This window comes from Lasiosphaeria miniovina (genome assembly GCF_030549165.1).
Source record: "Lasiosphaeria miniovina strain SMH2392-1A chromosome Unknown B0T26scaffold_3, whole genome shotgun sequence".
NCBI classification, from domain to species: Eukaryota; Fungi; Ascomycota; class Sordariomycetes; order Sordariales; family Lasiosphaeriaceae; genus Lasiosphaeria; species Lasiosphaeria miniovina.
Genome location: NW_026848222.1, coordinates 3,530,494 through 3,542,615, shown reverse-complemented (window position 1 = coordinate 3,542,615; position 12,122 = coordinate 3,530,494). Strand labels below are relative to the sequence as shown.

The 12,122-nt window shown below is 56.3% G+C and overlaps 6 protein-coding genes and 1 non-coding gene across 7 annotated transcripts; 3 read left to right on the top strand and 4 right to left on the bottom strand.

The window, feature by feature from the left end:
- Positions 1-133: 133 nt before the first annotated feature.
- Positions 134-205, bottom strand: B0T26DRAFT_t90. The gene has a single exon. It is a non-coding gene; the product is annotated as a tRNA-Gln (tRNA).
- A 446-nt stretch (positions 206-651) lies between these two features.
- B0T26DRAFT_642407 (uncharacterized protein) lies at positions 652-948 on the bottom strand (the record flags this gene model as incomplete). The annotated part of the gene is made up of 1 exon (XM_060437438.1): positions 652-948. The coding sequence occupies one exon, from the start codon at positions 946-948 to the stop codon at positions 652-654; it is 297 nt and encodes a 98-aa protein (XP_060298571.1).
- Positions 949-4,741: 3,793 nt separating this feature from the next.
- On the top strand, positions 4,742-5,354 carry B0T26DRAFT_703498 (uncharacterized protein). Its single transcript, XM_060441668.1, has one exon. It carries the CDS (start codon positions 4,932-4,934, stop codon positions 5,130-5,132), a length of 201 nt encoding a protein of 66 aa, XP_060298570.1. The 5' UTR covers positions 4,742-4,931; the 3' UTR covers positions 5,133-5,354.
- A 991-nt stretch (positions 5,355-6,345) lies between these two features.
- B0T26DRAFT_801370 (uncharacterized protein) lies at positions 6,346-7,214 on the bottom strand (the record flags this gene model as incomplete). The annotated part of the gene is made up of 4 exons (XM_060447025.1): positions 6,346-6,369; positions 6,479-6,680; positions 6,773-6,848; positions 6,920-7,214. The coding sequence occupies 4 exons, from the start codon at positions 7,212-7,214 to the stop codon at positions 6,346-6,348; spliced, it is 597 nt and encodes a 198-aa protein (XP_060298569.1).
- Positions 7,215-8,765: 1,551 nt separating this feature from the next.
- B0T26DRAFT_228370 (heterokaryon incompatibility protein-domain-containing protein) lies at positions 8,766-10,729 on the top strand. The gene is made up of 2 exons (XM_060433879.1): positions 8,766-9,597; positions 9,654-10,729. Exons 1-2 carry the CDS (start codon positions 8,832-8,834, stop codon positions 10,451-10,453), a joined length of 1,566 nt encoding a protein of 521 aa, XP_060298567.1. The 5' UTR covers positions 8,766-8,831; the 3' UTR covers positions 10,454-10,729.
- On the top strand, positions 10,516-10,713 carry B0T26DRAFT_628827 (uncharacterized protein; the record flags this gene model as incomplete). The annotated part of the gene is made up of 1 exon (XM_060436233.1): positions 10,516-10,713. A coding segment is annotated over one exon (198 nt), but the record flags the coding sequence as incomplete, so codon positions are not given.
- Positions 10,730-11,436: 707 nt separating the features above from the next.
- On the bottom strand, positions 11,437-12,120 carry B0T26DRAFT_228365 (uncharacterized protein). The gene has a single exon (XM_060433878.1). The coding sequence runs from the start codon at positions 12,015-12,017 to the stop codon at positions 11,640-11,642; it is 378 nt and encodes a 125-aa protein (XP_060298566.1). The 5' UTR covers positions 12,018-12,120; the 3' UTR covers positions 11,437-11,639.
- Between the last annotated feature and the right edge of the window lie 2 nt (positions 12,121-12,122).

The following is a 12,122-nucleotide window of genomic DNA, read 5'->3' as shown; positions in this document are numbered from 1 at the left end:
TTTTGGGTTGTAGAAGGAAATGGATTTAGAGCCACCTTGGTAACCCTGTCTCTTGTGCAGGGACGGCCGGGCCGGCTCGCCTCAGAACCCACTGCTTCACGAACCATCAAAACAAAAATAAATGAATTGCTCAAGGTCCTACCCGGAGTCGAACCGGAGTCGCCGGGATCAGAATCCGAAGTGATAACCACTACACTATAGAACCGTGTTGCGCTGTTGCTTAGTTTGGTGAGTGAGTGGACGAGTCAGTATCGGTGCTTCTGGCCCACGAGAGCAATTATGTGTGTGCGTGCCGCAGGGATGGCTCTCTTATCGTGGGTGGAGTTTATCTCTTGAGACTTTGTTCCTTGCCCTAATTATTCAGGGACGGCTTCCCCACATTTGTATTCTCTCGTCGGCCCCGCACACTCAAGACTTGGCTAGCTGCACGGCAGGTTAGCAATTATCTAATAGTGTTTGGCTGAACGAAAAGGCAGTTTCCTATCGATCTTCTCGCCTCTACTAGAACGAGCGCTTGCTGCCCTAAATAACACTGACGGATGATGAAATCCGACCCGGCCTCCCTAACTAATTACGAGGCAGTGAGTAATACCAAAACTTCAGGAGCTGCTCCGGTCCACGAAAGAGAAACAACAGAGTCTCCAACACGCCTCAACTGTCCCACGACCAATATCCACACCGCCCTGTGGCGCAACTCCGGTACCGCCTGCCGGGCCCGGAGCGAGCGTTGACGCCGGTGACGTTGACGCGGCTGGGCGTATTGCAGTAGCATGGGGCGTTGCCCTCATCGACGCCGACGACATCAGCCCACGTGAACCAGCTGTCGCACGGCGTGCATTTGTAATAAGGCCGCTGGATGTTGCCGTTGGGGTTGTTATCCGTCGTGCGCTTCAGCGTCGAGGGCTGGCCGCAGCCCCCGCAGACGAGCCCGTGTTCCGGTAGCGGCATGAGTCCGTGGTGCGCCGCCCAGATGGTTTCCATGGTGAACTCTGCAGCTTCCTGCGGCGGCGCGGGGAGCTGCGGGTATGCCACGTCCTGCTCTGCCAGCTCCCCGTCCAGCCAGCCATATTTCTTATCGTAGTCTTCGGGGTTCGGCTTCGGGATGTCCCAGAAACGGTTGTTTTCCTGGTTGGGAACAATGACATTGAGTGCGGGTGCTGGCGGTGGCGGTGGCGGTGGTGGTGGTGGCGGCTGCTCCTGCTTGACTTCTGCGGCAGCAGCAGCTTGCGGCGGCAGGTGCCGATCGGGACGGGTCGGCGACCGCGGACTCGCCGCCCGCGTGGCCACTTGCGACAAAAATGCACCATTGCCATCGAAGATGCCGAGAGTGGGAGAACGCTCACTCTTCACGCGCTTGCTAGACGGTGTCTCGGGGGCAGCGGCTATGATGCCTCGCTTGAGAGGCGTTTCTGGAGGTGATCCGAGCGGACGAGGCCCTGCTCGGGACGAGGACGCGACTGCGGCGACTCGGGGCGGAGGCGTTTGGGGTCGGGCGATGGGTTTGGGCGACGAGGAAATCACAATCGGCCGACTCGAGCTGCCGAGGCTGCCTGGGCTAGGGACCTGTGACTGCCGTTTCGGTGCTCGGGTGGGTGTTGGTGGAGTCTGATCATACTCGTGGTCGCTGAATGGATCTCCATCCTCTGTCAAGTTGATGACGACTCGGCGGCGCCGAGCGTCGCTGCCACTTGCCCTTGCTTTTTCAGTTGTCTTGGGGGGCGTGGCAAGAGCGGTTTGGGGTCTTATGTTGAGTTGTATAGTAACGTTTTTCGCGTTATCGTCGTCGTTGTAATTGAGCGTCATGCTTCGAAGGCGAACGTTGACTTGATTGGTGTCAGGCAGGCTTGGGTTGGGTGACCATTGAGTTCTGTCTGGCCATTGTGGCTCGGGCGTCGATGGCCGCTCTAAGATGCCCCGAGCATGATCCTCAGACTCGCGCGTGAGATTGATATGGGTCTCTGTCTTTACAATAACGGCTTTGACTAGAGAGGGCGCCATGGTCGCGGTCGATCCTTCCGGCTTAAATGCGTGACGAAAATGAGAAAAAAAAAATTGAATTCGAGATGAAAGCTTCGTCTTGAAGTGAGGAGGGTGAGTCAACTGTTGAGGACGTTAATGGAAGAGGGCCGAAAGTGAAACCCCCGCTTCAGGCGAGGCAGACTCGTGAGGGGCGGATGGTGCATTGCTGCCTGGTGATGGCTGCCCCGGGCTGCAGGAAGGGAAAACTGTAGGCCTTTCTGCCTGAGCGGTCGGGTACCTGGCTAGCGCAAAGCCGCATCTCAAAAAAGTCGGATTTCAATGCTCCATTTGTCCTCATCACCCTAACTGAAGCCCCAAGCTCGACTGCGATCTGGGGCTTTTGAGCCACGGTCTATCCTTGAATGGCTCGACACTAGCAAGGACAGAAAGGCAAAAAAAAGCTCAGCCTCTACTTGGGGCATAAGCAACCTACGAACAACCCTGGCGTAGAAAGCGGCCGGCAGGGATTTTTCTACGTTGGCAGGTGTAGCGGGTCAGAAGCGCCTGCTACTGCCCCTCGGCCACCCGCGCTTGCCCCGGGTGCTGAGTCCAACTTGTAAGGGGTCCGCAAATCGGGAGTTATATCGCCCTCTTGACTTTGCTTTTCGCTTTTAGTTTCGCGTACACGTTTAGTAGCCCGGATAAAGGAAGATGCGCACACCGCAAACAACAACATGGGAATAAAGAGGCCCCAAGCCGATACTGATCAGTCTGGAGAGGAAGGGCTACGGAAATTAAGTATTATGCACGGCGGAAACAAGATCCTATCTTGGGCAGTAGTGAATACAAGGGCCATGCGAGTGTGCCGCATCCCCCGCCCGATGTCGACGATGCATCGACAACCTCCCGCGTAACGTGAATCTGTGCCTGTCAAAACTCACAAATCCCCGGCTATCGTTACACACTAGATATCGGGTGCGTGTAACGTCGCGCTCACAAAATAGCATCAAAAAGGCACGTCCCGTCTGTAGATTGCCACGCTTTCTGGGTTGGGACAGAGGAGCGCTGGCCATTGGTCGCGGCGTGGTCCGCGGTCCAGGCCCGCATGTGCATTGCGGGCAGGCAGTTGCCAGGTCTCCCGATCAAGCAACTCCAAAGCCGCATTCGGTAGGTGAGCGAGGACAGCATCAATCACCCCAGGATCCCGAAAAGCGTACCCGGTGCAGTGAGGCAGCTCGCCCCGAAAGTGCCAAGACGTGCCGCACGCGGGAATCATAGGCAAGAAATGCAAAATCCCACTCAGAACCTGAAACGTGTCGCATGCACTTCACCTCACTTCATTTCACTTCGCTTCGCTTACTGAGGAAGCCCGGGCTATGTAAACGCATCAGCATAGTCGTCCACATGTGTATGCACAGAGTATACTATCTCATGGCAGGGATCGGCGTTGCATCGCCCAAGTTACAGTTACACAGCTGCCATTTCCATACGTACGGCCCAGTCTGACTGGCAGCTCCGAAATCCGAATCCGCCGAACTGGGCAGACGCAGATCCAGGAACCCGGTCTGCGCTGCGGCCTGGCCCCGTCTGCCCACGCATCCATCCTATAAGGCGCCAGGAACATACTACGTATACTCAGAAGGCCGGATCTCTGACCACACATTTTCTAGAAGCGTATTTGCTTCCCGAATGCGGCCTTCTCCTAATCCCTCCCAGGATCCCGGCTCATAATATGGCATGACAATGCCACCGCAGCACGCGATACCTCCCGCACGGACAGATGTTGGCACCGGCGAGGTAAACAAATGGGCCCTTTGGATGGCCGGAGGAATCTCTCGAATCTTATTCTCCTATTTTCCCACCTTCCGCGTTGGCCGCATGGCCTCCTTGGATCGTAGCCACAGCCGCGTAGTACCCCCGACGCCATGCAGCCGGCCGCGACCTCGCCCTTTGCAGGGCGGCAGACTCGGGATCTGGACATGGTGTCAACACCACGATGTCGCGGGCCAGAACTTGTATAAGATGTTCGACATGTCGCAACTTGGATGGGTTGTTCTCTTTCATCATCATCATCATCAGCATCTCAGCAGCATCTCGTCTTGAGAACCTCACTCCTTCACCCCTTTCCTACCAGTCAGCTTGTATATACGACACTTCACTCCTTTGGTCCCTGTCATTCATTCTATCCCGTCTCTGTCTCTCCTGTCTCACCCCTGAATATCTGAATATCTGTATACGTAGCTACCCTCAACATCCTCACCCCTGCCAACAAGATGAAGTCCGCACTCGCCACCGCCGCCGCCGTCCTCGCCGCGCTGGCGTCAGCCGCACCCACACCCACCCCCGACAGCGCCGCCTTCAACACAACCCTCGCCCGCCGCGGCGACGCGCCCCGCGGCGTCAAAAAGGGCATCGCGTACAACTACGACTGGGCCGCGGCCGCGCTGTCCCGCTACGGCGGCAACAACCCGTCGTGGGCGTACAACTGGGCAGCCGCGCTCGACGCGCCGCAGTACCAGGGCGTGCCCATGTACCACGGGCCGGGCAACGGCGGCGACGTGAACGGCATCTTCGCCAAGCTGGGCCAGGGCAACACGCCGTGGGTGCTGGGGTACAACGAGCCCGACTTCGACGTCGGCCACGGCGGCGTGGCGGCCTCGCCCCAGCAGGCCTACGACGCCTGGGGCAATGACTTGTTCCGCTTCAGCGACCGCGGCGCCCGCCTCGTGTGCCCCGGCGTCAGCTCCTATGACACGGACCGCTCGCAGTTCACCGGCGGGCCCTCGGGCCTGACCTGGCTGCGCCAGTTCGCGAGCATCGGCGGGAACAGGCCCGAGCAGTTCCGCTGCGACGCCCAGGCGCTGCACTGGTACGGCGATGCCAGTTTGGGCAGTGGCGCGGACCAGGCGCGGCTGTTTATTGACTATGTCGGCCGCGCGCATGGTACTGTGAACGACATCTTCCATCGGGATATGGATTTGTGGATCACCGAGTTCGCGCCCGAGCCAAAGGAGAACCCGGATGTCATGGCCGACTTCCTCCAGGTCGCCATGCCCTGGCTCGACGCCCAGCCCTACGTCGCCCGCTATAGCCCGTTCAAGGCCGAGTTCATGCTCGACGGCAACCGGAACCTGAATGCGGCTGGCAATGTCTTCATCTTTGGCCACAGGTAAAGGGGCTCTTTGGGGGGGGGTTTACTCTGGCTGTCTCTACCCGCTTCGTTCATCTCTTCGTTGTGTATCTAGACGGAACATTCGGACTCGGGTTTTCTTTGGCTTTGTATATATGGGGAGATTGGATTTGGGACTTTTATTTTCATCCTGTACCATATTTGATACTTTTTTAGAGTTGCTTGTTTGTTTGTTCTGTAACGCTGGTTCAGGGCTAGATGTACCTAGAAGTTTGTTTAAATTCATTTTTTTCCATCATGTATAATGGATGGCCAGATCTTTTATTCTTCTTCACCCAAAATCACCCCCATACTACCCAGCTATTACTTCCCCTACGCGACTCCAAGAAGCACAGCAACAAACCCAACAGGAACCAGCTCCATCACCGTTCCCACTACAAGCAACAGCAACCTCGCTGCTAGCAGCAGAGCAGTTTTTATACGTATGGGAAAGGTCAAGTACCATGTCTCTGAACCCTGGAGGAGGACGTCGTGATAGTCGCGTCTTATGTAAGAGGTCCAGCAGGTTTTCCTGGTCGCGAGGTCTCAAGCGATTGATGATATCCTCTAATGAGACGCGAAAGTCGGAGGGGTTCTGACGAAATTGCTCGGGGTTGGTATCTTGTTCGTGTAGCATGATAGAGAGGTGGTGGTTCAAGGTGGTCCACTATGATACGATCTTGGTAACAAGTTGCCGTGTCGGAGGTGTCAATCCAACAGTAGTATCCTTACCTGTGCAGAGGTACCCACCGTCCCCCGAAAGCATTCCTTCCTGCCTTTTAACAAGTCCCGACGCGACAGCCGCCTCCCTCTCCTTTCGTCGTCCTGAAGGTGGCAAAGCGATAGTTCTAGGGTTCCAATACGATTTGGCAGAAGCTGCGCGTATAGATGTGTAGAGTTCTGAGGCTGTGAGTCGATATTCGGAGTCGGATCCCTGTCTCCTGACAAGGTCCCGTAAATGCCGCCATGTCAGTGTTAAACGGTAGCCTAGGATGGGGTGCGGGTCTGTCAAGGCGAATTCGGTGGTTTGGCCGGCTTCTCGGCTTTCTTGCTCCCCATGATCAATGGACAAAATGCTTCCCTCTGACGTAGAAGAGGCGCTCCGGGATAGGGAGCCAGACTGGGCGTCACTTCCTCCACCTGAAACGGCCCCTCGGCTGGGCCATGAAGAGGCAGCATTCGCATCCGAACCGTCTTGTAAATCCACCACACTAATCTCACCGCAGCTGGACCCTGGGCCACTGAACCCGTTGTCGTGGTACCAGTCATCCAGGTCTCCGGATTCCTCTCTCTCGGTAAAATCCGACGAGAGATCGTCTTCATCGGAAAAGTCAAGCAAATGACACACACGGGCAGTTCTTCCTCTCCTGGACCGTCGTTTTCGAGGTCGAGTTCGTTATTGTCGTCATCTCCGTCCCTACCGACGCTTGGCACTATTTCCTCGATTCGTTTTGACCCCGCCACCTCTTTGCACGGCACTGCCTCCCCATGGCGCACCTCGTGCTGGACTTCTGCACCCTTGACCTGGCCGAGAACAAAGGATACGTCGCGACTTGGCTAATCAGGTAGTTAGCAATGTGAACCCCGTGCGTGGCTGATGCTGATGCCGATGCTGATGCTGAGGCTGGAATTCTTCAGGCTCACCGGGTGCACGTCATGAGCAGCACATGCAACGTCTGGCTTCGCTGCTGCAGATCGAGCTCCATCTTGTTGATGTTAGCTTGCGACAGCATAGCGCGGACAACTGCCTTCACAGTCGAAACAAGAGAGCCTCTCTTCTTGACGCGACACTTCTCGACGGCGGCGGCGACATCGTTGGCCAGATCCTCGCATCGGGACGTGACTGGAGCAGGGACTGGTCGACTCTGCCCTTCTCGGACTGAGACATGGGCACGTTGAGGCGGGTGTTGCGGAGGTCGTCGGTAACGCTCTGCATGCTGTCAACGGCGTCGATTATGGTGCTGCGCTGCTTGCTCAAGCCATCCGAGGCCTTGTAAAGCTCCTTGAAGGTCTTGCAACAGTCGAGTCCGCGCTCAACCATGTCGAGGATGTTGCAGGAGAAAGCCAGAGTCGAGACTGGATCCATTGTCTTGTTCTGGCTGCAAAAGCAAAACGCTCGGACTGCTTGCTATTGAAGCCGCTGTAAATAACTGGTGCGATCGCGAACCGGACCGTCTCCAAAGGGAGGAGCAACCACAACTCCGCTGTGGTTCGAGTAAGGCTCTGCTCTGCTCTACCTGGCGTTCGGGGAATCCTAGCCCCGCCCCAAGGACCTGTCCCCGTCGCACCAACCTGAAGGACGTGTGGCAGTGCGCGTGTATGTGCATGTGCATGTGCGCGTTCGCCGATAAGAAGACGTGGCCCCCCAATCGACATGCCCCACCTGTCGGGACTCCCCGATCTGTATCCACGCTCTATGATAGGATCCACGGCCGAGAATCTTATAATTGCAGCAAAATCCCGGCATAACGGCTCTCTCCTAAGTAGGATAGTTTTAGTTTTATTGTTCAAGACAACAACTCATATTTCAGGCACCGTAACTGGACCTGTGTACATCTTCGTATATCTTTTTCCTCCTTTCCCATCCAAAACAGGGGGAGTTTCCGTACTCGAATTTCTAGACCAACACGCGCTGATCATGGCTGCCGATTCTTATAACCATTCCCAGTACCAAGCCCTTAATAGGCGCCGGGAACTACAAGACCGCTGGGCACCACAAGACCGCCGGGCACTGTCCCTGCTCGGTGCTAAGCTTCCCTACTGCACCGAGCAACCCCCTATTAGTTACACACCTACAGGATCCCGCACAGGCCCGGAGCGCCTAGCTCTTACAGTCTACCCAGTATGAACCAGGGGTTCGTCATACATAATAAATAAACCACATTTCACAACTCACGTGTCCTTGAAGAGGAGCTATTCTACTTATAATATATTTATTCTCCTTCTACTAGTAGTAATACGTCTAATTAGTGACTGCCTTGCATGTCTTTAGCCGTATTCGGCTACCTCCTAGAGCTAGCTGAAGCGGCCCAGTCACGACCCCGCAGCCCGTATCGCTAATATAGTAGCCTCTTTATTACCAATAGAGATATACACCTGTAGAACGCGCACCGCGCGTTTATTCCTCTCTATTATAATAGAGATTTAGGATACGTAGCTTAACTCGTGATCGTTTGTAAGGAGTATAGTTGCGACTATGACTTCGCTCTTGCGAGCCGTTATTTCGGCGCTAGCCAAATAAGTCGGCCCCCCAATTCATTTACCATGCACAACGCCCGCTGCAAACCTGCAACACACTACTGAGTTTTGCTTTCCTAAGTCATCTATCTACCATATAATTGCCCAAAATCAGCTCAACTCTGCTCCCTTTCTTTGGGTTAATAACCAGTGCATTGAGTTGAATTTCAGGCTTATTTACACTTGCCGTTGGATTATATATTCTCATGTGACTTGTGGAGTTGGAGGACAATAAAAAAGGCTTCGCTATGCTCCTTTGCTGAAGCAGACTGCGTCGCAGCAACAAGGACATTTTACTATTAGGCAATTCTTCCCTCCGCAGTAGCAGACCACGTGACAATCTTGCTTCCCATCGGAGCCCAAATGATCACGGTCGCCTGAAGTGGGGCAACCTCCCTCAATCCCCCACATTAGTTACGAAGCACATTTGCCCCGCGTCGCCCGATGGCAACCCCCGCAGAACAGTATGCGACTCCTCGAGTTTAAAGACGGCGAGTTTTACCTAACCAAGGACTACATCCATGGTGTACCCGAGTACGCCATACTGTCCCACACCTGGGGCGCAGACACCGAAGAGGTCACCTTCCAAGACCTAGTTGATGGCACGAGCGGGCATCAGCTCGGTTGGAAAAAGATCAAGTTCTGCGCAGACCAGGCGAGGCGCGACGGTCTGAGGTACTTCTGGGTGGACAGCTGTTGTATCAACAAGTCAGACAACAATGAGCTATCTAGGGCGATCAACTCCATGTTCCGCTGGTATCAAAATGCAACCCGATGCTACGTGTACCTCTCTGGCATCTCCTCAGCCGGCCTGGTAGGAAGCCAGCGACTTGATATCGTCCAAGAGCCAGCCTTTCGTTCTCATAGGTGGTTCAATCGTGGTTGGACGCTCCAAGAACTCGTTGCTCCACCATCAGTTGAGTTCTTCACGCAGGATGGTCTGCGCCTTGGCGATAAAGGGACCTTGGAACAGGACATCTATCAAATCACTGGAATTGCAGTTTCGGCTCTTCGAGGGGCCGCACTTTCCGAGTTCAGCGTCGAGGAGCGGTTTAAATGGGCCGAGAACAGGCAGACTACTCATGAAGAGGACTGGGCTTACTGTCTTCTGGGCATTTTTGGTGTTTTCATGCCACTCATATATGGCGAAGGGAAAGCACACGCAGTCCGCCGGCTCAAGAAGGAGATCTTCGATGCCGCAAACCAGGCCGATACGGCGCCGCATTCGCAAGGTATATATCATTTACCCCGCCTTTGTCGCCGACCCACTAACAACATCACGATCCAGCCTCAGAGCCCAAGATGTCCTCGGGCCCCCGAACCGTCGCCGCCATCTCCTCCGACGGCCTCCGCGTCCACCGCTGGGACGGCCGGCAGTGGGCGCCGATCGGCAACGCGACCACCACCCTTTATGGCGGCGGCTTCACCCTGCTAGGGATCAACCCGGCCAGCAACGACGTGTCCACCTGGGCAAAAGGCAGCAACTGGATTAAGCTGGGCGGGCCGGGCGCCAAGTTCGTCGTGACGGCCATCTCAGTCTACGGCATCACGCCCGACTACGGGGCCGTCTACAAGTGGAACAACGATGGCACCGACTGGAAAAGGATTGGCGGGCCCGCCCGCGACCTGCTGGGTGGTGGGTACAACGCCCTGTTTGGCATCAGCCCCGACGGCGGCGACATCTACCACTGGATCTCAAACGACCGCTGGGAGAAGGTGGGCGGCCCCGGCGCCGAATTTGCTGTCGACGGCCAGGGCCAGCTCTACGGCATTACGCCCGAGAAGGACGCCGTGAACAAGTGGACGGGCACGGGGCAGAACTGGACAAAGTTGGGCGGGCCGGCCTCGCGCATTTTTGCTGGGGGATTAGGGGTCTTTGCGCTGGACCCTAGCGGGTCCGAGATCTGGCGATACACGGGCGTGGGGGAGGCTTGGGAGAAGGTTGGCGGGCCCGGAGTAGATTTTGCCGTCACGGATGATGGCTTGTTTGGGCTGGATAGCGCCGGGGAGATCTGGAAGTGGGAGAGCGGACAGATCTGGACGAACCTCGGCGCTCCTCGTTCGAGACAGATTGTCGCTTCTGCTTGAACTGCAGGCTACACTTTTGGGATGTGGTTGAGGGTTGGGGAGGTTTCAGGCCCAAAGATCACATGAGCTGGGCGTCGAGGCGGCAGACTACCCGGCCCGAGGACATTGCCTACTGTCTGATGGGCATCTTCAACGTCAACATGTCCATGCTATACGGGGAGGGCGGCACCAAGGCCTTTATCCGCCTGCAGGAGGGGATTCTGCGCGAGTCGGACGACCAGACCATCCTAGCCTGGAGGAACGCCGATCCCGAAGTATCGTGGAGAACATTTTACGGACTGCCAGCACCCTCGCCGTGCTATTTTTCAGATTTCCTGAACGGCGCCGAAGCCGCAGCCCTGAGGCCTTTCGACAACCCTGGGGCCTCGCTTTCGCTCGCAAACCGTGGTCTCTGCATACGAGGAAGCGTCGAGGATCTAAATCCAGAACTCCCAATGAACTACATTAGTCAAGCCACTCTTCAGTGCGAAACCAGACGACATGGGTACGAACACGTAGCTGTTGCACGCAGTTCACATTCTAGACCACGACAACTACAAGCTTGGAAAACATTATAATGACCAGGTGATCTCTCTCGTGGATGAGGAGTTGCGGCGGTCCCCTCTGCGTGTTGGCAGGGTCAAGCATCGTCTTTCCGTTAGCCTAGCGAGGGTGCAGGGACTCGACATGCTTAATATCGATGTAAATACGGAGGGCTCGTTAGGTACGTAGGCACCCCGTTGTAATTGAGTCGATTCGAACCAATTTGCGACCCTGCCTAGGTGCCTAAGAACAACCATCTCGCCCAGACTACCTTAATATGAGTGAAGTACCGATCAAGAACCCAGCCGCCTACAGCGACGTCCCCTTATCCGCCCCTCCTTGTCTTTCAACCATAAATCCGACGTGCCATCTGAGAACTCCACTCCCTTCCGTTACTTGGACCCCAAAGACAAAACAACACCCGTCTAGTTGGACGACGAGCTGGCGGCCATCGCACTCGGCTAGTTCAGAGCCGCCGGCGGCGGGATAACGACCTCTCTCCACGTTGAAACATTCACATTGTGCATGGCGGGCGGGAAGCGGCACACTGCCTTGGCGCAGGCGCAGTGGTGGCCGTATGCGCACTGGGCATCGCGGCAGGAGCTGCGGTCGTGGCACTTCTCAGCACGCAGCTTGTGGCGGAGCACGAGCTTCTCGGACGCCGTCAGCGGCTCGTGGCTATACGTGCAGTGCCCGCTGCCGCTGCCGCCACACGACCCGGCCAGGTTGAATATGTTGCAGGGGACGTTGTGGGACTCGTGGCACCCTTGCCGTTTGTCGTCGGCGGCGATTTGGTACTGGGGTTGGCCGCGCCAGGGGCCGCTGTGTTGCCTGCGGTGGTGGGACCAGAAGCGACGGCACTGACAAAGACGGGACTATTACGAGCGACAATAGAAGGAGAAGGTAGCGGGCCACTGCGGAAGACGGACTCCATGGTTATCGACGGAAACGGCAGCGCAGAGAACTCTCTGCCGGTCTGGAACAATTTGACCAGTGTGGCCTTTGCCGTGACGTCGGGCACGTGGGCGTACCTCTCGAGCATGCGCACGTAGCCGTTATTGTGGCAGCCGCCGAGGAGCACATGCTGGCACGACGGGTTCTCGACGAGTTGCCGGAACGAAGCTAGGAAACAGCCGCACACCGATGG